The 25,203-nt window shown below is 35.0% G+C and overlaps 2 protein-coding genes and 1 non-coding gene across 3 annotated transcripts; 1 reads left to right on the top strand and 2 right to left on the bottom strand.

Moving 5' to 3' along the window:
* The first annotated feature begins 2,427 nt into the window (after positions 1–2,427).
* Positions 2,428–6,627, top strand: LOC141666661 (aldehyde dehydrogenase family 3 member F1-like). Its single transcript, XM_074472785.1, has 10 exons — positions 2,428–2,783; positions 3,815–3,883; positions 3,983–4,079; positions 4,362–4,568; positions 4,759–4,883; positions 5,072–5,176; positions 5,291–5,457; positions 5,710–5,800; positions 5,947–6,096; positions 6,205–6,627. Exons 1-10 carry the CDS (start codon positions 2,553–2,555, stop codon positions 6,442–6,444), a joined length of 1,482 nt encoding a protein of 493 aa, XP_074328886.1. The 5' UTR covers positions 2,428–2,552; the 3' UTR covers positions 6,445–6,627.
* Positions 6,628–6,714: 87 nt separating this feature from the next.
* LOC141666651 (origin of replication complex subunit 1B-like) lies at positions 6,715–13,941 on the bottom strand. Its single transcript, XM_074472774.1, has 16 exons — positions 13,135–13,941; positions 12,705–12,840; positions 12,170–12,322; positions 11,924–12,073; positions 11,698–11,849; positions 11,525–11,624; positions 11,288–11,410; positions 11,046–11,201; positions 10,901–10,958; positions 10,622–10,800; positions 10,359–10,470; positions 9,767–9,837; positions 9,246–9,341; positions 8,623–8,699; positions 8,401–8,484; positions 6,715–7,006 (listed from the first exon to the last, which is right to left on the bottom strand). The coding sequence occupies exons 1-16, from the start codon at positions 13,881–13,883 to the stop codon at positions 6,943–6,945; spliced, it is 2,460 nt and encodes an 819-aa protein (XP_074328875.1). The 5' UTR covers positions 13,884–13,941; the 3' UTR covers positions 6,715–6,942.
* Positions 12,185–12,262, bottom strand: LOC141680683 (small nucleolar RNA snoR28). The gene has a single exon (XR_012558387.1). It is a non-coding gene; the product is annotated as a small nucleolar RNA snoR28 (small nucleolar RNA).
* Positions 13,942–25,203: the final 11,262 nt, after the last annotated feature.

Genomic DNA, 25,203 nt, shown 5'->3' with positions numbered 1-25,203 from the left:
TGATGCAGCTAACTCTAACCGCAGTTGCAGTTCTGGATGTAAATTTTCTAAAATCTTTCTTCGCGATTTCATTCAATTTTTACTTCAAAATCGATATTCGCGATTTCATTCAATTTTTACCTCAAAATCGATCTGATTTGAACCGCTTGCCGAACCTAAACCTGTGCTTGAGAGATACCTAGGTTATGATATCATGCATGCATGTTGAATGCGCATATAGGCACGAAATAGGTATGGGGGGATGTAGATACATTTATGATGAAGAACGTTGTTAGTTGAACTAGTAAATACAAGTACACATTTATGCGTGGCTCAACTAACCACTAGCCAGGGCTTGTCTTAACTCTCATTAACGGCTGAGAACCCAGCTAATTTCTTTATCCATATTTATAAAGAAAGATTAGTTAGATTAAAATTTCTATTATGTATCATGAATAGAAATATGCAAAATGAGAATTTACTTAAATTTCATAATAGTCTAACTTTGGAAATTTAAATATGGGAATAGTTTTAAATTAAAGTTTTTTCGAAAACATGTTATTTTTATTTTTTTTTAAAAAACCTTTCTTCATTTTTTATCTTGTAAAATTTATAGTTTTTAAAAAAAAATAGAAAAATATAATTTTCCAAAATAAATCCCAAATATATACAGACATTTTGTGATTAGCTATAAAGCAATTAATAATAATGAACCTCTGTATTCACCTAAAATTCACCAATAAAATCATTTAAATTTGTTAAATCATTATTGCCGCTTCATTTGAAACAATTTTGGTACTCAAATTGTATACTTTTACAACCCGCGCGATTCTCGAGTCCTCATTAATATTTTATAAGTTTTATATTATTTAAAATTTTAATAAAATTTTATTTTGGTTAAGATTAAATGATAAATAATTGATGAGATTTGAACCATTAACTTTAATTAGTATGTTTATAAATAATAATATAAAATATTGTTGTTGTTGTTCGAAAATATGAGAACTTGAATTGTGTATAAATAATAGTAATAGAAATATTTGTTCGAGTAGTGTAAATTCTTTTGATATTTAGATCTAATAATCCTCATCATTTGATTAAAAAAATCCTACAATATCAATTAATCAAAAAAAAATAGAGTATACCGAATTATAATACATTCACAGTGTTGTAAAAATCGCCGATTTTGACGATTAATCGGTCGATTAATCGACAATCGGCATGCCAGCGATTTTTTTTCTGCAAAATCGGCCGGAAAAACGTTTTTGAAAAATCCGGTCAAAATCCGATTAAAATCGGGTAAAAATTGAAAAATCGGATCGCATCTGGTCAAATCTTCGAAGCTTAATAATCAAACAACACAAATTAAACGCTCATTATGTGTATCTGATCGAACTCTGAGTATGGTATCCAGTTGTTATATACAGTATACACAGTAATCTATTGATGGTGAACCGTGAAGTATTTAGATTGTTAGTTAAAGCAATTTATGTACAGAAGCCGAACTAACCCAGGAGTAGTTGTAAATCATCTCAAATAGCTGACAACCGAGCTGAATTCTGGGTACAATGTCACATTTAAACTGATACAAACAATGTTTATGTAGCTTGCTGCGTATTCGATCTACATTTAATTTTCCTCACCTGCACGTACGGTATTCGGATAAGATAAATTATTTGAATCAGAAATCTAATTCCACCGGTATGTCTTTTTATAAGGTTCGTCGAATCGTCGTTATGGGTACTGGGTAGTTAAGGTGTAACATAGTTAGCCCTATTTTATATGGATAAGAGAAAATCTTGGATAATTTTAATTATTGCACTATTTTTTAATCTCTTTTTTCACTAGAAGAAAGTGACAGCGTTCCAATTTCGTAAAAATATTCAAATTAGGGTCAGTAAGAATGGGGATGAAGAATGTGAGCTAGCGATACAACTGTATAATAATAAGACGAGAATGTGAATTAGAATGTTAATGCGGAATACAATTATATAAAAGTAAGCTTAAATGAGAATGAGATATGATATCCAAATTTTAAGTGATAAAGTGAATGATTAACTACCCACTAAAAAGTAATGAGATTCTCCTAATTTAAACACTAATACTTCATTTAGGTTCCGATTTATGTTAAGAACGTGAATTATGAATGTAAATGCGGAGTACAATTATATAACAATAAAAGTAAATGAGAATGATATCCAAGTTATAAGCGATAAAGTAAATGATTAATTATCCACTAAAAAGTAATAAGATTCTCGTAATCTAAACAGTAACGCTTCATTTAGGTTCTGATTTCTGTTAACCACACCAATGAACCGAAAGGTCCCTAATGTTGTCTCCCTCTTAATTATTTTGTTTTGTGTGTGTGATTTCTTCTGCCTAATTCGGAATTTTAACTAACTGCACATGCAAGTCTTCATCCTCCTGTTTTATGGCAAAGCATAGGAAATAAACCCCACCATGCATTCATTGTGAGAGCTTATAAATCCCCCCAAAAACAAGCACAGAAACATCAAACATTAAATATCTACCAGTAATACTAGCTAGTAATATATATTGTTCAATCTTCATACATGGATCAGCATAAAATTGACATGGGAGAAACAGCTGAGGAGTGCTTAAATCTGGAAGCTGAACTAGAGGAGCTCAGAGAGACTTTTAACTCAGGAAAGACAAGGGATGCATCTTGGAGGAGGTCTCAGCTCAAAGCTATACTAAACCTACTTAAGGAGAATGAAGATGACTTGTTTCTAGCTCTTAAACAAGATCTCGGCAAGCATCGTTGTGAAGCTTATAGAGATGAGGTATGTTTGTGTGCGACTAGACTATTCTTGATAATCGTGTTTAGATTAAGAAACATGGCCTTTTCCGACTGTAATTACTGTCGGTTTTAGGTCAAGAACGGTCGGTTTTAAACCAAAGTCACCAGGATTAAACTTGGTCCGTTTTGCACTATTTGATCAGACTACTAGGTTCCAAATTGAATCAAAACTTATATTTTTAATGATTTGTTCTAACATATTTCGACTAGGGAACTTAAATCTTGAAAGTTTGATAAACCGTATATTTATTTACCCATAATTATAAATAGTACTCCCCCTGTCCCGCTGAATTGTTTACGTTACTTTTCGGCACGCTTTTCAATACTCGTTTAAAATATAGTTTCATAATATTTTTTCAAAAAAAAAATTTGAATAAAAATTTTATGTTTAAACTTTTATTCAAAATTATTTTTTTTGAAAAAACATTATGAAACTATACTTTATAAAAGTCTCAAAATGCGTGCCGAATAGTAACGTAAACATTCTTGTGGGACGGAGGGAGTAAAAATTAGTGTAAGTAGCTAGAGAGAGTTATAATCATAAGTGAGACAAGGGTGTGTAATAATTGACCCTTTAAAATGTTGAATTAGTTAAAACTCTTTGTATTAGGCCTATAAGGTCAATATAGGGACTCAAGAATCTCCCGAAGATCCTTAATATCGCACTCAATTCTTAATTTCCCGAACTAGAAAACACCCTACTTTTTGATGCTTATTCCATTAAAAAAACTACAAGTGGATGTTATTATCGATCTTTATAGTATCACATCAATCTTTAGTATCTCGTGACAGAAAAGTCTCTACTTTTGACGCTTATCCATAAAAAACTAGTCCGTTAATTTTAACTTTGGATAAATTAAGGTTTTCTTGATTTATATTAAGTATGATTTTTTTATTCAAAAGATGGAATAATGTTATTAGAAAATTACATGAATTGTAAAATACTTACATAGTATGACATTATCAAACTTGACTTTAAAAATACTTATACAGTGTGATATGTAAAATCTGCAGATTGGAACCGTAACAAAGTCTGTACACTATGCACTGGACAGTCTAAAAAAATGGATGTCAGGGAAAAAGGTTAGCTATATATTATCTCACTTTATTCAGCTTCTATAATTAAATATTTCATACATATTAGAGATACTAATTAGTAATTATAACTTCTTTAATCTGCAGGTTAATTTGCCTATTATTGCCTTCCCTGCAACTGCACAGTTGATTCCTGAACCACTTGGTCTTGTCTACATCATTTCCTCATGGAACTTTCCCTTTGGTAATTATTTAAGCAATGCAAATTTAATTAAGAGAAAAATAGCCTAAAGGCGACCTCAGGGACCATACCTGAGATTATATGGATTTTCGACATTTTTGTAATAATAAAATTAGAGCTCGTGTATACAGAAACAACCCTCGTATTTTGTCTTAACCTCAGGGTTGTTATCTAAAAGTGGTCTCAGGACCATCAAACTCTTTAAATAAATATATCATTAACACTGTGTCAAAATGATAAAGTATAATAGCTCTTCTTATAATCAACTGCAAAAATAAATGTTAGGGTTGTCGCTGGAACCACTGATCGGAGCAATAGCAGCCGGAAATGTTGTCGTTATAAAGCCATCGGAACTAGCTCCTGCATGTTCCGCAATGCTGGCCAGTGTGATCAACAAGTACCTTGACAATAAAGCTATCAAAGTCTTTCAAGGTGGTGTTTCTGTTAGCCAACAACTTCTTCAACAGAAATGGGACAAGATTTTCTTTACAGGTTGTTTTTTACTCTTTGAATTGTAAGCTTCATTCAAATTATTACTACTAACCAACCATCTCTCTCCCTCTCTCTCTCCCATCTCTCTCTCTCTCTCCCATCTCTCTCTCTCTCTCTCTCTCAATTTTCCATATTTAATTTTTCATAACTAATTAATCATGATTCAGTTGATAACTATTGATGATTATAGGTAGTGCACAAGTGGGAAAAATAGTGATGGCAGCAGCTGCCAATCATCTCACACCTGTCACCTTAGAATTAGGTGGCAAGTGCCCTGCAGTTGTGGATTCAATCTCTGGTTCTTGGGATAGAGAGGTAAGCCTCGGGTGCCTGTTTAGTTATAAGTTACTTATAAGTCAGAAATACAATTATTTTTAAACTTATAATTACGTCACTTATAAGATATTTCAAACGGCACTCTTAACTGCAGAAGTTTTTTTTCGTTCGACTTGTTTTTCTTGTTATCTCAGTCATAATATTTGCCTGTTTTTGGATACATGTAGTGTACTTTTAAGCGGATTCTTGGTGGTAAATTCGCGGTATGTGCTGGTCAAATCTGCATTGGAGTTGATTACATTCTTGTGGAGAAGAAATACTTATCCACCTTGGTATGAGAATTAATAAACAGTTTGATGCTTGTGGATTCTGAGTAATTTTTAGGAGCTAATGATACTTTCGATAATCATAATCTTAAATTTTATAAGCCATATATGTGGTTTTAGGTGTCAAGGCTGCAGGTATGGGTCAAGAAAATGTTTGGAGATAATCCGAAAGAAAGTATGTCAAGGATAATAAATAAACAACATTTCACGAGGTTGAAGAGTCTGCTGAGTGATCCTCTTGTCAGAGCTTCTATCCGATATGGTGGTTCTTTTGACGAAGATAATTTGTAAGTTAAAAATTCTTGATATGAACTGCAAAAAATGTAGTAGTACTTGTTTAAAAATGTAGTTTGTGGTTTTCATGATACCTTAAGATTTTTGGAGAGTTGATCATCTAAGACGGTATAAGAAATCCGTTTGGGCCTTCAGGAGAGCTCTTGTGCCCGAAACTCATTAATGACTTTGCGCCCCTTGGTTGTTTTATTAAGGAACTTATGCTGATCTGTTCATGAAGGTTTTCTGAATTTACTGAATTGCAGATTCATTGAGCCAACGATACTTGTAGATCCTCCGCTGAATTCTGCAATCATGACAGAAGAGATTTTTGGTCCATTGCTTCCTATCATCACAGTAAGAAATTCTCTCTCTGCATACATGAATGTTTCAGGTCCAGCCTATTGGCAAAGTGTATCCTTGTGTCTGATACGTTTAATATCGACCCCTGTTATTCCCTCCCCTTCTGATCAACGCGTAATAATTCTAATGTTTGAATGCAGTTGGAGAAGATTGAAGACAGTGTTAACTTTATCAATTCTCGGCCTAAACCACTTGTAATATATGCCTTCACAAATAATGAGAAGCTCAAGAAAATGCTGATTTCAGGGACATCATCTGGAGGCATTACATTCAATGATACATTAGTTCAAGTAATCTACCTCTCTAACTACTATCTTTGCCTAATTTTTAGAGTGTTCGTCTTGTTTTGGCACGAACACACTTACAATCTATATCTCTGTTTTCAAATTCATGTGCAGCATGCTGCGGACACTATACCATTTGGAGGCGTTGGACAGAGCGGATTTGGAAGGTACCATGGAAAGTTCTCTTTCGATACCTTCACACACGAGAAAGCAATTTTGAGGAGAGGCTTTCTCACTGACTTCTGGTTCAGGTTTCCGCCATGGACTAATAAAAAGTTGCAGCTCTTTAGAGATGCTTACAAATATGATTACATTGGTATTGGCCTCACTGTGTTGGGCTTGAAAAAGTATTGATCTGTGGAGTTGATTCGCTTACCACCAACCATTTTGCCTATTCTGTTGTGTTAGAAGGCGCTTAATTTGTCATGTTAATGCTTAAAAATTTGTTAAGCTCAAGTTAATCAAAGCTAATACTGTACTGCACAAGTAATGATTTATCGGATGTGTGAATAAGACAGTGTATTGACTTTGAATTTCTGTTACTATGTAATCACTTTAGTTTATAGCACAAAATTTCTATGGAGTCTACTAGTTCTCATCTAGAATCATCAATATTTCATATTCAACAAGTAAAGGTATAGTTACAATTTATAAATATAATGCAGTTCTTCTAGAACTGCTGAAATCTCAGATCAAACCTGAGAATGACAACAAATGAAATAATGGTATAGTTGAACTGTAAAACACAAATAATGTGATTTCTGAATGTTGCAGTCTTGCAGATAAAGTTTTGTGACAATAACCAAATCACCAGGGGGGGAAGTTGCATGCTCCCTTAATGTCATTACTTATTCAAAGATATTTGGCCAACCAAGGTACTTCCTGAGTGTCTTTCAGTGCAAACGATACATCATCACTGTAAAAATTAACACAAACAATTAACAGATGATGATGATAATAATAGCTGGTTGTACTAGAGTACTACAAATAACAATTGATCCTTATTATTAGCATATCAAGTTGATATTATCAACCTTCCATGTAAAAAATTATTAGTTAATGCCAGTACATCAAGCTGCAAATTTGGCAGATTGCAGTTGCTGGGCTTTTCCATACGTTGACATATGAAGTGACAGCTCTAGAAGAGATGGTTGCTAAGATTATCATTAACAGATGACCAATAGTGATTGGTGTAAAGGAAAAAAATGGGAGTCGGATAATATTAAGGAAACAAAGCATGCTACGTATTATAGAGTTCTAGAAAGTAATTTAAATTACAACTGGGGAATAGTGTCAAAGATAGTAGCAGCACAGTGGATTTTATATACTTTGGTTTGCCTTCTTATGAGAATATGAGAGGGGAGTAATACGCTGGGTTTCTGTAGTTCTGTAATTGTCATGTATGCAAAAGCTTATGTGTTCAAACTCAGTTTGCTGACTCCTTTCAGCGTATCATGGAAGAAGGAATAGTTGGACAAGAGCTATGCAAATGATATGAAGAGAGGAATATTTCAAAAATAAATAGAAAGACCTACAGAACTTAGTTGTAAATATGTTTGATTCATTATGCTGATGATTTACTACAAAAGTGGCTATAGAGGTGAGTCTCGTGTTGAATAATTTTATGATCTATTCAAGGCCTTCTTCTAGCACCTAAAAGTTTTGGGAGAGTTGGTTACTTAACATGGTAGAGAGTTCGGTTTCCCACTCCCATTTGCAGAGTTGGTTACTTAACACCGCAGAAACTTGCTCCACTTCCGAGGGAGAATGCGAAGAAAGAGTCCTAAATGCCGACTTAACCAACCAATTAAAGATACAAACATCAAATATGATTTAAAATTATTTCTTGCAGTTATTCTGCTTGGATCCATTCTTTATCATCCGTCGAGTTTACCCATTCATTTGTATTGCATTGCTGCTTATACTTGTATATGTAATTGATTTCTCATCTTGTGAAGCCTGTTTGATGTTTTCTTATGATTGCATTAAGTGTTGATAAATAATGATCAATGCAATCCAAATACATACTCTTGGAAGTGATCAGTGGTATAACCTTACTCAAAGCATTGTATCTAAGCCTCACTGGTCAACACTAATCCAAATGAAAAGCTGAAAGTCTAAAACGGTGTAGTTGGTTAACTGCCCTGCCCCCCTATACATTTTTTTCTTTAAACAAGTATGCAGATAGATTAAAATGGTCTTCCAACACTATCAGGTTTTACTTTAGCAAAAATAAAAAGGTTTTGCAAGACCACCATAATAACAGAGACAAGTGAGTCGGGGGCCAAGGATTTGTAGTGAACTACTAACCTTGGAAAGTTGAGCTGCAATTTTTGTAACCTGTGTTTTGCTCCTGCTTCACACAAAATGATTCTACACTCCCCAAGTTTACAGCTGCCAACAGAAAAATGAAACAAAAGGAAGACTAAAATAGGAGGCAATCGGCTAATAAAAGAGAAATAGGAAAGAGGCAATATCTAGCTATCTGCTTCTATGAACAAAAATGTACTTGGAAAATAGAATATAGCTTACCCAACTTTCAAAAGTGAGTCCCAACCAGGAAATGCTTCTCCATTACTCGTACAGAAACATGAGACGGTGACAGCCAACTGCATCCAGAAAATGTATGCTTCAGTAGTCATATAATGAAGTTTACTGGTTCCAAATGCAAAAGTGAACTCGTTAAAACTAGATTAGCCACACACAAATAATGGGCCTCTTTTTATTTGTGTGGAAAGATAGCAGATAGCTGGAGAAGAGTACATTGCCAAGTAACTTAATAATTGAATCTATTAATCATATGTGAGGAAGAATTCAAGCTGATGTGCTATTTTAATTTATCTATGCTTTTACAGAGATAATGTTAAATTTCGTTCGAAGATGCCATTTACAACCCATCAAAAGAAACCAAATGTACCCAAAGTATCCCACTCATACAGAAGGTTCTGTTGATCACCCATTACAAAGGAAACTAAAGCTATCTAAATGCATTCATGCATGCTGCAACATAAAGATACAGTTTTACTAATGCAATGCCAATTATATAAGTACTCCGCACCAGCATTTCATCTTGAGATCATAGACAGAAATTAAATCCAAATACTAATGGTAACTAGTATTCAAAGAGCTTAAACAAAAGGTCTTTGAAAGTTAACCTGCTCAAATGTGGTTTCACTCATTCCAGTTTTATGGAACTCATGCACCAAAGCTGCCAGGAAGATCTTGCCGAGTTTGGAACAACTTCTCATTACCTAGGAGGGAAAAGAGGCAATAAGTAGTTAAATTTCTATTTCTGCAAACATAACAGAAGCAGCTAAAAAATATTAATCATCTGACCCATATGCAGCATAAAAATAAGGAACATGGTAACTAGTTTAATAAAACCCCTCTGCGCTTAGGCATATATAATAACGATTGTTAACTAAAGTGTGCCCACAAAATATTTTTAATTTAAACAAGATAGCTTTTTCTTATCAGCCTACCCGTGAGAAAAAGCATTTCTCGTCAAGTCTATTACCGACTAATGTATCAGTATAGTTTTTACATAAAATTTAATGAACTGGTTAAGCAGTTAGATTGTTAGCTAAAACCAGTCAAACATAAACAAATATAGTTGGTATTTGGATTAAATTGGAAATTTAATGTCAATCTGAAAGTTATTGAGCTTAGAACTCACCTGAATATGAGGAGCCTGAAACATTTCCTTTATGGCTGCTTCCACCTCTGCCATACCAACAAGAATGTTTTCTGGAGAGAGGACATAAAATTGTGAGCCATAAGGAGTGATACTTCTAGTGCAATAAAGATGACAATATTAACGTATTATAGATCAAAGTTACACGTTGAGTTGAAAATTTAAAATTTAATTGCATATGGTAATTAAGATTCTTGTCACAATTATAGAAATATTTTTTGACTTTCAGAGATAAACTGAGCGTACAAGAACATACACAGTCTTACAGGCATATATGTTTTCAGTGAGACAGAACTAAAATCTTATGCACTAACCTTAAAGATTAACATAGCAAAAGTAACCAGTAACATAGCAAAAAGAAAAAAGAAAATTTTTAAGAGTAACAAGATTTTAAGAGTGTCTGTAAAAATTGTGTAACCATATTGTCCACAAAATGGATGCAAAAAAACTAGCTTGCAGGAACTGGGGTCTTTCTCTTCTGGCCAATAAATGGACACTCCGCAAATATTTAGTTTACACTTAATGACTAAAAACATATCTCTGGTGACTTGAGATTGAATCTCAGTCTATTTACCTTCAGAAGTAGTATTAGATGTCAACAAGCTCTTCATACGATAATCAGCAAGTTCTGCTGCACGTCTGCAAATCTCAAGTGCACGACGAGCATCTCCCGAAACAGCAGCAACCTACATCACAACAAGATTACAATGAGGTAATTTCAAATATCTACTGGTTCGGGTAAATACAAGCTGATTCATACATCATTATGGTCACGAGAAACATAATTTTTTTGGGTTTTTATTGATGAAAATTTCAACTTAGTTATAAAGTGTAAACCTTTCTAGAAGCGAATTCAATAGCCTGTTTCTGAAATGCATCAATTCCTTTGAGGCGGCTTGAAATGATTTCTTGAAGCTGCTGATAGTTATAAGGACCAAAGCATAGTCTTTGGATGCCCATACGGCTAGAAATGCGTGGTAGCAACTTCTCTGGAAGATCCATGGTATTTGCTATCCCTGAAAAATGCATCAGTCACAATGATACAAATCACATTGATGCTCAACACACTTAACTACTTGAGCAAAGCATTTCATAGAAAAGGCTCCAATTTCCTACCTATTATAAGTAGCTTGGAATGTGGTTTAGTCGGCCAATCAAGAATGTTGTATAAGACCTGGACATCAAATTCAAGTGTGACTACATGGGTTCCATTAAATAGCCCAAATGTTTATGACTTGTCTCCAGATTAAGTACAACTTACAGATTGACTTCTGGTCACCAAAAGATCAAGCTCGTCAATGAGTAATATACAAGGACGGTCATCACCACTCTTTGCTCCTTTTGAAAATCGTTCATTCAGAAGATGGAGTGCTTTTTTCCAGTTAACCCTGTGTCCAGTTAATGCTTCATAAATTACCTGAAAGGAAATAAGTAATGATTTTATTCACTAAAAGCAAGTTTCCTATAATAAATTGCAAGTTGTTTTTTTGCAGAAAGCAGTACCTTGTATATATTCTCCGGTGATGCCAATTTAAGACCATTAATTTCTACGAAACAGTAAGGTTTGATTTTTCCTGCATCAACCTCAGACCTTATATTCCTCATCACAGAAAGCACGCTCATTGTCTGCAATTTGACACAAAGAGCATATTAGAAACAGAAGACAAGCTCGAGATATAACAATAATGAAGCCAATTAAAGTCAACATAAAACCAAGGACTGAAAGCTAATATATGTCACCTTGCCAGTTCCAGGAACACCATGAATGTACAAGCAACGACCTAAACACTGGGAATTACATATGGCACCCTTTATAAAGCCAGTTATTTCTTCCATTTCTCTGCATTTACAATATTTGATTAAAATTTGTTTATCACATAAAGGCTACCCATAACTTTTCATATCAGACATACTTAGTTCTACAAGGCTGTGACTTGGGAAGAGTTGCCAACAGAAGGGTGGCTTTTGCTTTTTCAAGTTCGGTTTGCTTGTGGCATCTTATATGTTCCGGTATCTTCTTAATCCCTATTTGTTGAAGTCCAAATGTTCTCCCCTTTTGTGAGTTCTGTAATAGAAGAAGTCCAGAAAGTTACTTGATGAACCTAGCACACTTTTGATATTCAAAAGAAATTCTCATACCGCGGCCATACGAACTGTAGATGGTCCATTTAATAAATTAGATTGTTTTTCATCCTCATAATCGTAGTCGTCTTCAGCTTCTGAATCTCGCTCTGAATCTGATACATTGCCAGGATTCCAATCTTCATCCTTTTCAGCTTCTTCACTACCCTACCAGATTAAACAGTTGATAAAATCCAAATAAAACATTATGATGGAGATTTTAAACAGAAACCCCAGCTAAGTATTACATTGTTACATGCTTACCTCTTCCTCTTTATCAATATCTGCAACGCGTTTGAAACTATGCCAGTGCATATCATACTCGTATTCACAGAAGAAAACATCATCACCTTCATTGCTTGCATGTGCAAATTCTTTTGGGTTCATTACATAGCAATGTCTAAGGATAGATTCCATCTACGAACAAAACATTAAACATGTAAGGAAACACGAAGTATAAAACATCGCCTTGATAAGCATTTGCTTGACAAGTACTAAAGACTGTATTTAATATGCATAAATAAGTACACAATTTGGTGCAGTCTGTTTGAAGTGTATAAGAGCTTAGGTATGAAGTTAATGACAGTTTTAGTCATGTTTTTTTCTCTTTGTGCATTTTTTCAAGTCAGTATCCTACATATATATCTATGATTTGGAGAAATACTGTATATTAGTATGTCAAGGGCATCAACTGCAATCAATATTTGTGCAAATAAAATCTGACTCAATGAAAGCAATCATAAAGCAAGTCCAAAATGTACAAAAATCATAACATACAAACCTATTTACGTATACTCACCTCATTATCAGCAAACTCATTTGTTCTATAGAGCTCCCTTTTCAAGTTATGAGGCTGTCTACCCGAAGCAGTCTCTTCCGGAATCACATACCACTGCCCCCGAAACCAATAAGTACCATCAACCTCTCTCCACAATCTACAAACCACAATTGATTGTTTCCACATCACAACATAAACAAACAACAATAATGCAATATATTACATAAACTCAATCCCTAAATTAACCTCACAATTAATCTATACAACACAGCTAATCATTTCCACATCACAACATAAAACAAACAACAACAATGCAATATATTACGTAAACTCAATCCCTAAATTAAAATTACCTTAAAATTAATCTATACAACACAATCAATCATTTCTACATCACAACATAAACAAACAACAACAATGCAACTAAATTCAATACCAAAATTAAAATTACCTGACAATCCTCAAGGCCCACAAATCACTCGAAAGAAGCTTCTCCTTAGCAGTCCTAACCACCTTCTTCCCTTTCGGAGGCACGGGCATTTCAACCCTCTTCCCCAATTTCCTCGCCTCACAAAACCCGCAAACCCAATCACCTTCCGGAACCTCCCTAAGCGGCGGCCTCAAACATTTCAAATGAAACCCCCCTAAACAATCATCACACTCAATCATCACATTTCTCCCAATTCTAAAACACACCCTACATTCCTCCACATCAGGATCCTCCTCATCGGAACTCGCATCGTCTCTTCTCCTCACATACACATCATCCCCAATCGCAAACTCGCCCCCATCATACGACACCTTCTTATAATACACCCTCTTCTTCCCCTCCCTCGATTTGTTCCTCGTATTAACAACTTTCTTCCGCTTCTTGATATCCAATTTGGTATCATATCTATCGGGGGACACCGGGGACACAACAAAATCAAGTACATTGAGTTTCGGGGTTTTGGGGATCTGGGGTTTTAGGGTTTTGCAAGATACTGATTTTTTCGATGAATTTGGGTTCAATTGGAGTAATGGGGCACAAGGGGTGTCTTGATTGGGGCTGGAAAGGAACCGAAGAGAGCGCCGAGGAGGCGGGGCGGATGTCGATTGAGGGGTGGCCGGGACTGGGAATTTAGGCGAGGAATGAGTGGGGGAGTGTTTGAGTTTCTTGAGTGGAGACTTGTGGGACTTAATTGGGGTTGAATCAGCCATTTTAGAAGGGTGGTTTTGATGGAGTTGAGGTGGGTTTGTAGAGATGGAGATGAAAATGTATGTGATTGTAAGTATATATTAGTATTGGAGGATGTTGAGATTGGGGAAATGGCGGGAAGATTGGGTAGGGTTTGGCGCGGGTTTTTGAATAAAGAGTGGAGAATTATGTTTTAGTACCTTGATTTTGTAGAAATTTAATATGTGAAATATTTTGGAAAAAATGACAAAAATAGCCTGTTTTTTAAAAAAATTAATAAAAATAGTTATTCTGAAAAAATTGGCCAATTTTAGCCAATGGAATACTCCACTGTCATTTGGGTATCCCAATTTGTATAAGATACTTCATTGATAGTTGGGTATTTCATATATGTGGGATACTCTACTGGCAGTTAGAGGTGGCCAAACGGTCGGGCCGTCCGGGCCGTGCCGAGTTTCAAGCGAGCCGAATCAATTAGCCAGTAACTCGTGAACGGCACGTAGAAGTGAACGAGCCGAGCCGAGTCGTGTCGGTTTGATAAAGTGATAACCCGGGATCGGCTCGTGAATTAGGCGAGTTAGGCGAGTTATACGAATGCGAGCCGAGTTAGGCGAGTTACACGAATATGTCTGGTTCATTTGGCGAATTCAGGCGAGTTAGCCGGTGGAAACTGGAAAGAGGATGGTACCTCTTACCTATAAGAAAGATCTTGAACAAATCTGAATGAGCGAAATTGAGAAGAAAAAACAACACTTTCTTGATAAATACAAAGAAACAAGATAAATCTTCACAGACCCACCTTCCAAGATTTGATTTTGGCAATGAATTTAGAACAAGAAATTGAAAAGAAGAGAATGATAAATAGATAAGCTTGGATTATGGCGTTGAATATTTATGTTTCTTGCTTTTGCAAGATTCTTTACTTTTTCTTATCAGGGTATGTAAAGGAAATATAAATATAATATTTATTAAGGGTGGTGGGTGTATATATAGAAAGGGTGAAAGAAATCTAGAATGTTTCTCGCGGGCCGAGCTGTGCCGAGCCGTGCCGGTTCGTGCTTGCAAATTTGTTGACGGTTAAAGCGTGCTGGGTCGGTCCGGTTACGGGCCGGTTACGGTTTTCAGATTGTTAACTCGTGCTCGGTTCGATCCGAATAGTGACTCAGCACGTCTCGAGGCGAACTGTACGAATTTCTAGCGAGCCGAATAGCGAGCGGGTCGATCCAAACCGCTCGCTTGGCCGGCTCTACTGGCAGTTGGGTATCTCATATAAAGTGAATATTTCACTAAAAGTTGGGTATCCCATCGGTTAAAGTTGGTCATCGACTAAAGTTGGCCAACTTTTTAGAAATCAGTCATTTTTGTTAATTTTATATAAAAATAGGCCAAATTTGTTCTTCACCCAAATATTTGTGGATTAGTGTTACAGAAATTATCAAAAAACTAATCTTATAAAGTTTTTTTGTGATTTTACTGTTTTCTATTTTTTTTTGTAAAAATACGAAATTAACCGAAATTAAGCAGACATGCAACTAGTTGAATCCAGTTCTTTTGGTTCCATTTGAGGTTGTACGATGATGCATGGAGTTGCAGAAACTCGTCGAATGTTGTAAAAAGTTGAATCGAGTTGTAGAAGATCCTATTTTTGCCAAAAAAAAAATTGTACTTTTGCGGATAAAAAGGTATTTTGTAATTTTTTTCAAAAAACGAGAGTATATTTACAAAAATGTTTTGACTTTGGTTATTTTTCAAAAAAAAACCTCGATGTTATGAATTTTACTAATGGGGAGAATAAAGTTATTAAAAGATTTATTTATGCATTTATTTTGTCGTGATTTAATTATAGTTCAAGAACAATGAAAACGAAGTAGTTAAGGTTGAGATTTCGTGATCTTTGATTGAAAAATGTTTCTGGTATATATATAATATGAGTTTTTTATGTGCATCCTTATTGTATTGGAAATTTTGTGTTAATGGGAACAAACACAATTATACGAGATCCAAACAGTTAATGTAAAATACACACAAAATATATTACGTGAAAAACTCGCGTCTCAACTTATATTATTAATCAAAATAATTATCAATAATACAATTCATTTCACCAAGCGGTGATTCACTCACACGATACTAAACCACATAATACTCAAACATAATATGATTACGTATATATAGCCACCAAAAACTTAGCTACCGAGATATATCATACTTACTTTACAAGTCTTAGTGTCTTACCATACTTATTATACAAACCTTACTTTCTTGGTACCTAATTACATGACTTTGTAATAATATACACCATATATAATAATTATCTAACCATACAATTATTATGGGTACCGACCCTAATTGTCACTTTGGGGTAAAAAATGTCCAAAATGTCACTTTTAAAAATTATGGCCTAAAATGTCATTTCAAAACGTCACATCATGTAGCGTTTGGGAAACAACCCAAATTCGTACACGATGTAGCGTTTTGTGTTTATTTTTTTGAATTCAAGGCCACACGCTACATTATGCATCGTTAGTGTGGTTTGACTTTTTTTTATTAATATTTAGTAGCCAAAAGTGTTTTTGCACCAAAACACATATTATTTTTTTAATATTTTTTTTAATGCAAAAAAAATGTTAAATCCTAAATTAATAAAAAATATTTTAATTTTTATCTAAAACCCAAAGGGGGATCGATAAAACCTAAAATGTTAAAAATTATTAAATTAAGTTACCCCAAAAATTATAAAGCTATTTAATTTAAAGTTTATAGTTTTGGTTCCTAAGGTTTATGGCCTAAAGGCCCTAAACCCTAGATTAAATTAGGGTTTAGGATTTAGAGTTTAGGGCTCGGCATTCCTTTTATTAATTTCTTTTTTTAATATTTCTAAAACCCAAAAAAGGATTGGTGAATCCTAAAATGTTAAAAATTGTTAAATTAAATATGTTTTTATTCAACTTTTTAATAGATTTAAAACCCAAAAAAGGATTATTGGACCCTAAAAAATTAAAATTACTAAATTAGGGTACATCTTTAAATTTAAAAATATTAATTTAAAAATAATTGTTAAAAATTTAACATTAAGTGATATTTCCGGTCTCAAAAAATACACAATAAAAAGATTAAAAAATTAAAAAAACAAAGGAACACACACAACGCTAGATAGTCTAGCGTATGTGGTTAAATATTAAAGAAAAAAAGAGAACAAAATGCTTGACGAATTAACGTTTTGGTTGTATATTAAAACTTACACGATGTTCAGTTTTGAAGTGACATTTTGGGCCTTAATTTTCAATAGTGACATTTTGGGCAATTTATACTGAAACAGTGACATTTTGGACCTTTTCTCCAATTATTACACAACACAATTATATTTTGTATCACCAAGGCCCGTACTACCGTATTGGGTTTAAAGTTTAAACCCAACAATACTCATATTCAACCCAATACGGTTTCAAAACTAAAGTAACGGTCACCCTCAAGACATCAACGTCGATCCACCAATTCCTCCCCTCCAACAAGAACGTCAACTTCCAGCACAAACAAATTTCTCTTGTCCTTCAAACATTTGAGTATCTCTAAATCTCTTTTAGTGACCTCTAATATATTGTTCTTCATCATAACGGCACATCCCAAATCCACTAATTTAATTACCAAATAAAATTAGATTTCGATTTAACTCTGGTACATACCTTACTTGAGTTAACTTTCGAACATGACCATTGCAAAGTTTCATCATTACCTCACCACTGCCAACAACCTCTACCTTTTACCGTTTGGTAAACCTACTATCTTCCCCTCACACTTCTTGTAGGACGAGAACCACTCCCTCCTAACACATATGTGATGAGGACATCCCAAGTCAAACACTCATTCTTTTTTTATCCCTTCTCTTATTGAACAAAAAGAGCATATTCACCAGCTACTACAAGCAAAACATTACCCCCTTCTCGAGTTTTCTTCAACTCCTTCGAGCCTTCTTTTTCTTTTGGATATGTGAATTGAATATGCCCCAATTACTCAAAATAAAAAAGCACTTGATATTAAGGTTATGTTTCTCACTATATTTCTTTTTCTTGTCATGTGCGTCTACCTCGAGTGCACTTCCATCAAGTGTGTCACTTGATCATTGTTTCATCAATCTTTCGACCTCTAGAAGAACGACAATATTCTCATTCAAATCTAACTTCGTTTTCTCAACAAAGAAATAAGTAATCACAGTACTATAATTCTTTAGCAGAGACACCAGTAGAAGAACAGTTTTATGCTCATCCTTCAATTTTCATTCAAATTATTCAGCTGGTTGATCAAGCCAATAAAACAATTCAGATGATCTTTTAAATCCCCGTTTTCTTCCATCTTAAACCCGAACAAATATTTCTTGAGGAACAGCTTGTTGGTCAAAGATTTTGAGTGATAAGTCTTCGTCAACTTCTCCCATAAATTTGTGTGATTATCCTCCTCAATAACATCATACTTGATTTCCGGTGCAAGGGCTAATCGGATCGTCGATGCTGCACGTAACTTATTGTCTCCCCATTTTATATCATCAACCTTAGTAGACTTCTTCTCTCCGAGAGTCGCATACAACCCTCGATAAATTAACAGATCTTTCAATGCGCTTTGCCATAAGGTAAAATTGTTTCGTCCATTAAATAATTCAATCTCGAATCCCCCAACCCTCTCCATCACGAAGCTCGACTCTTCATACCACTTGTTAGGGGGAACACACCTAATTATACGAGATCCAAACAACCAAAGAAAAACACACACGAAATATATGACGTAGACAACCCACGTCCCAATTTGTATTATTAATCCAATCAATTATCAATGATACAATCAATCTCACCAAACGGTGATTCACTCACACGATACTTATGCCACACGATACTCAATAATACAATCAAATATAATATGGTTATGTATATATAACCACCCAAAACTTAGCTACCAAGACATGTCATACTTGTTTACAAGTCTTACCATACTTATTATACAAGTCTTCCTTTCTTGATACCTAATTACAACTTTGTGAATAAGACATACCATATATAATAATCGTTTACCCATACAATTATTACAAAACCCAATTATGTCTCTTATCTCCAAGGCCCGTACTATTGTATTAGAATTAAGTCTGACGGTTATGGAGATAATATATGTTAAATTATTGAAATAGAGCAAACTTAATTTTAAAAATTATATGTTAAATAGATCATTTTAAGCATTAAAAGTTATTTATGTTTTATAAGTTGAACATGCTTTATTACTATATGTAAAGTTCTACTTTTAGAATATATACGATTTTCAAAATTTTTACTACAATAATGATCACGTTGCGGTAAAACATAATTCATAAAAAATACACTTCTACACATTTACATTCTATTTTATTCTTGGAACATATAAAACCTCTAAATTATCCAATATAAGAGTCACACACAACTTATAACCAATCCTTAAAATATAATCTTGGAATCATTACAATATAAGTTGAATTCTGCTGCAAAAACCTAAATTTTAAATAGATTCCCAATATCTAAACCTATATACAAGATTTTTGCATCATTGTGTATGCTTAAAAATATTTTAGAAATATAATACATAAACACGCATTTTGCATGTGTAATTTTGCTGCAGAGCCCTAATTAATACTACAAATAAGGCAAAATTCTACACATTAACTCATGTAATTAGCAAATTAATATTACAGAATAAGTGAATTATACTGCATAATGTTATATTCTACACTTGAACTCGACGTAAATAGCAATTTTTTTGGGTACGTAAATATCACATTAATACTACACAATAAAGCGAATTTTCCTGAATAATCCTAATTAATACTACAAATAAGGCGAATGTTGTTGTTGACACCTAAATTTTGAATAGACTCTCTAAACTCAATTGTTAAAGTATCTCATAATTTTAATACCAAATATAAAGTTCACCTAAAGAAAACAAAATTAAGGAATAAGGTGAGTTTTTCCGTAAAATATTTAATAATTTACCTTAAAATGTGGTAATTTTAAAAAATCTCCGGTTAAGGGTTTTAAGAATAACAAGACCCTCTAATAAAATTATAATCTTGGGGAACTGTACAAAATACTCCCTCGGTCCCTTTTTAGTTGTCATATTTGCAAAAAAAATAACACACATATTAGGAAACATTTAATGCTTTACTTTACTTTCACGTTTCCCCTAATTATTACATTTAAGGGTGCGTTATACGTTTTTACATTAAATATAGAGTCACCCATTGAAACTAGATATATAAGAGTATATATATAAAAACCTCTATAAAAATGCATTAAAATGAGAAATGTGACTATTCAGGGACATTTTTTTTACAAATGTGACAATTATTTAGGGACATAAGGAGTATGATATTTGTTTGTATAATGGATCTTTGCCGCCCATCAGAATAACCATTACCACTAACAATAAAATCATGAATTTTACTTAAAATACTCCTTCCATCCCAAATTAGTTCTCTAGTTTAACATTTACACGTAATTTAAGGTGTCTTGACCTGTTATTCCTAGAGGACTAACAATGAGATTTACAGAAGGGGGGGTTGAATGTAAATCTCAAAACTTTTTCAAGTTTTGAGAAGTTTATTAAAGCAGTGTGTTCTAGATGAACAAGTGTATGAATTGCTTTGAGCTAATGCAGACAGATATATATTCAAACACAAAATGTAAAGAACACAACAAACTTTAAAAACTTTTCTGGTGGATTTGTTGTTCCACCAGAGATGGTATATTAGAAAATCTGTGTTCAACAATGTTGATCACAGCTGCATCCTAGTACAAACTAGATGAATTTTCTCTCAAGATATTTCTTAACAGCTCTGGAAAATCTCTATCTAATTACTAGCTTCTTCTTGGTTTATATATTACCAAGTGTACAAGTGAAAAACAATATAAAATTACAATAGTAAAATAAGTTCTTCACTTGCTTCTTTTCCTGTTCACTCAAGTACTTTGTTGACTATTGCATCTTTGTACTAAAGAAGAACGGCTGCTTTTTCTGTTGATCCTGAAATTCGGCTACCACATCTCAGTTTTCTCTGTCAACCCATGTGCCTCTGTCTGTAGGTACAACTACCACTTATCAACGGCTAATTAGCAGAACATCCGTTGAAGCTTTCATCCGTTGATGACTTCATTCGTTGAAGGATGTTATCCGTTGAAGCTTTCATCCGTTGATGCATTTATCCGTTGATGCTCTCATCCGTTGAAGGATGTTATCCGTTGAAGCTTTAGAGACATCCGTTGAAGCTTAGCTTCTCATCCGTTGAAGGTTTTTAAGTCATCCGTTGATACCACTTCATTTATACAAAATTACAAGGCATGAAATATTTACAATTGGCCTTCCTATCTGCATATCATCTAGTAGTCAACATGACTCATAGTTTCTCTCAACTTCTAAGAATTACATTTTAAATACAGAGACTGAAATATGCTACAATACTAGACTTATTTCTAAGTAAAGCTACACCATCAACGGATAGCCAAAGTGGTCTTATCCGTTGAGGCTACTGACACTAAATTTCTACTTAAGTGTTTTGTTAAACATATCATCAAACTAATGCACATATATTCCTAACAATCTCCCCCTATTTATGTCTATAAGAACTGTAGGCATAAATTCAGGGTTAACTTGATGATAACAAAACACTTAACAAATATTTGAATTGAAACTAAGTAGAAATATAAAAAGTGCTGCAAAAGTGTATGTACTAGGAGGTAATTGAAGATTTACAGTATTTCCAAGGGTGCTCCTCTAGCCTGAGCAAATCATCATTTTCTTCTTTGTTCCCTGGTTTTCTTTCCTAGCCCTTTGTCATTTTCCTCAATTTGGAGTTGGAGTTGTCTGAAGAATTCAGCTTCATCTTCATCACTGATATCCAACTTAGATTGCATTTCCTTGAGAGTTTCATTGCTGGCAATCTTGAGTTGGTCTTCAAGTCTGAAAAATCTTCTGACTCCTTTGTCATCTCTAAATTCCATCAACCAATGAGGTGATTTGTGAATTTTAGTTCCCCTTTCTTGTATGAGTAAGGTTCTGGGCAAAGCATTTGGTTCCCTCCAAGTCTTCCTTATGTTGGCAATCTTGTTGAGAATTTCAGTCTTGGCTGTTCTGGTAAAGCCAGAATCCTTTTTGATGGCTGAAAAGACTCTGATCAAGGTAGAGTAGCCTTCATTTAGAATCCTGTAGAGAGGCCATGTTCTTTCCCCAGCTCCCTTATATCTGAACACCAATCTCTCTGGTAGCTGTCTGTAGGCAGCTATTCCCCTTACTTCCTCCAGCTCATCCAGATAGAGATTAATGTCTGAAGCTTCTTTTATGTCACAGATGTGAACATAATCATCTTTAGAAATGGGTGGCTTAGGGTTAGGTTTTTGTTTTTGAGTGAATTTCTTAGAGGTTAGGGGAGGTGTAGATTTAGATTTTCTTTTCTGTTTCTTTGGTAGTGGTAGAGTGGTTAAAAAGGTAGGCAATGTGATGTTGTCCCAATCAATAGGTTCCTCTTTTGGAATGATTGGTTCACCATGGATATTTATAGAGGGATCAGCAACAAAAGGTTCAGGTATGGAAGGTAGTGGTTTAGATATAGATTTGGTATCTTCAGGGTTATCTTCACTCCTTCTGTGTGCCTTGGCTTTTCTTCTGTTTCCCTTCTGCCATTCCTCTCTTTCTTCCACACTCTCACCAAATATACTCCCTAAAACCTCATCTAGGTTTGTAGTCTTGTCTTCACCCCTGACTTCAATCCCTTCTTCTTTTTCAACTAGACTTGACTTTAGCTGTTGTTCAAGCTTTGCTTGTGCTCTTTTGTCAGCCTTTAATTGCTTGTCTTCTTCCTTCTTGGCTATTGAGAATTTGGGATGTCCTTGCATCACACATATGCTCTTTCCCTCTCTAATGATAATAGCTCTATTTCTCCTTACAGCCTCATCCATGGTCTTTTTGAGATAAGCAATACTCCTGCCTAAAATCTTGTTCTCATCAGCTTTTGGAGGAGGAAAGTCCACTTCTTTTAAAGGATTCTTTGTTGAGTCCTTATTGGATCTTTTATTGGGCTTGAGAATTATAGCTTGTAGTTCTTTGGAAGAAGCTTCTCCATCCTTATGACTCCCTACTGGCATGAGCTCCATGTTGATTGGTTCAATTTTTGTGCTGTATTTCACAGATGTTGATTTGTCTTGTGTAGAACCAAACAACAGTTGCAACCTTTCATCAATTCTCCTCCTTTGTTCTTTCACTTGAATTTCAGCTGCTGCTAGCTGAATCAAATCAATTCCATCAGGCTTGCCCTTGATTTGAATGATTGGAGAAGTAGTGATGGCAGGAACTAGCACTTTAGATATGTTAACTTTTGTAGAGGGCTCTCCTTCCCCTTCCCTTTTACTCTCCCCCTTTTTGTTATCATCAAGGAGAGGGGTCAAGCCTTGTGCTTTTGCCAGCTGCATTAGGAGATTGGTTTGAGATTGTTGGTTGAGAAGAAGGGTGGCCACAGAGTCTTCAATTCCTTGAACTCTGTCTTCCAACTTGGCCAGCCTTTGTTCAGTAACTGATTCCTTTTTCAATCTCGAAACCAAGTCCTGCAAAGTACCATAGGGCATGACTGAATCCAATTTTTCTGAAGTGAAGGATTTCAAGTCAGCAATATCTTTCCTGAGATCATATAGACTCATATTTTGCTTTACTTTCTGCAACTTCATGAGATGCAGTGAGTCCAGGTGAGCTTGGAGGATAGCCTTGATATTTGCATTTGAAGTGTTCTGAATGGCCTGTTGAATAGTGATGATTTGTTTGACCAAGTGGACATTGAATTCACCTGTTCTATGCTCCTTAGTCAGGGCCCATTCAGGTAGATTAGGAATGGAACTAGGGTCTTCATCTCCCCCTATGTTCATGCTTCCATCAGAAGAAATAGAGTCATCATCATCAGAATTTACTCCAAATTCCTCAGATGGCTCACCAGCTGTAGAAGGCATCCTGTTAATAGCAGCTTTATCCCTTTGAAGAGATTCTGTTGAGTGCACTAGATGTAGTGTCCTTTCTGCCTTCTCATTGCCCTGAGCAGCCAACATTTGATAGGCTGTCACAGGATGAGTAAAAGTGTTAGCATCCAAGGAAATGTTATCAATTACAGCTTTGTAATGTTGCTGAAATTGTCTTTCCTTTTCAGCATCATCCACAATCATTGACTCATGAGCAATGGCTGGTTCCACCCTTGTATCAACTGTACCTGCTTTTCTCTCTTTTTCTCTATGTTCTTGCATCAGGGGCTCCCCCTGGCTCACACATCTCACTCCCTCACCTTCACCTTCTAAGGTGGTACTCCACTCACTGACTTTTGCCATGCTGGAAGAAATAGCATGCATTTTTGTGCTCTCAATCTCTCCTTTTGCCTGGGAGCAACCCAGCCTCTCACTCAAATTTTCACTCCCTGCCCTCAATCCTAAAAGTGATTGCACAGTATTCATGTCTTCTACACTTGGAATCATTTCAGTTATTTGTGTAGAGACTATCAACGGATGTGGAATATCCGTTGAAGTTGAAACTGTTGTTATCAACGGATAACTGCTGTTAAGCTTATCCATTGAAGAGCAACCACTTGTCAACGGATGAGTGATATCCGTTGAAGAAGGAAAAGAAGATGAAATTGAAAGTGATATAACTGTTGAATCTGTATAGATTGATTTGATATGTGTTGATACAGATCCTTCAATTATATCTGAAAGAATTTGCGGGTGATCCAACAAATCATCTAAAAGATGATGATCACCTGTATTTGAGTGGGGCTCCTCCCTGAGTTGTAAAGAGGGAGAATCAGGAATTGATGGGAATAACATATCCACATCCAGAGATGGTGATGAAGTGTTTGGTGATTGATGTGTGATTATTGTGAGAGAATGGGGCTGTGACTCCACATTTATTGGAGTCACATCAAACTGAGTTTGAGAAGGCACAGAGACAGATGGATGTATCTGTGCAGTGTGTGCACCCTGTGTAGAAGATTGGGTTCTAGCCTTTTTTCTTCTAATAAAAGCTTTTGTAGGTGAGTGTTTGGCTTTAGTGTCCCTCCCTCTTTTGTTCTGTGTTCCTGGTTGGGAACTCTTTTCAATAGTAACATCCTTTTGGGAGGATGCTACTAGGGATGTGCTAGAAACCTTTTCAACCACCACAGCTTTTTGAGAAACTGGGGCTTGGCTAGCTTGGGAAGCACTCAACTCTCCTTCCTTATCCTGGGGGTTTCTTTGATGTTCACCCCTCCCCTCACCACTCACACCCTGTTCACTTCCCTCAGGGTTAATGGTTGTTGTTACAACTGTT

This window comes from Apium graveolens, chromosome 1, assembly GCF_009905375.1.
Source record: "Apium graveolens cultivar Ventura chromosome 1, ASM990537v1, whole genome shotgun sequence".
NCBI classification, from domain to species: Eukaryota; Viridiplantae; Streptophyta; class Magnoliopsida; order Apiales; family Apiaceae; genus Apium; species Apium graveolens.
This window is presented reverse-complemented; position numbering and strand designations above follow the sequence as displayed.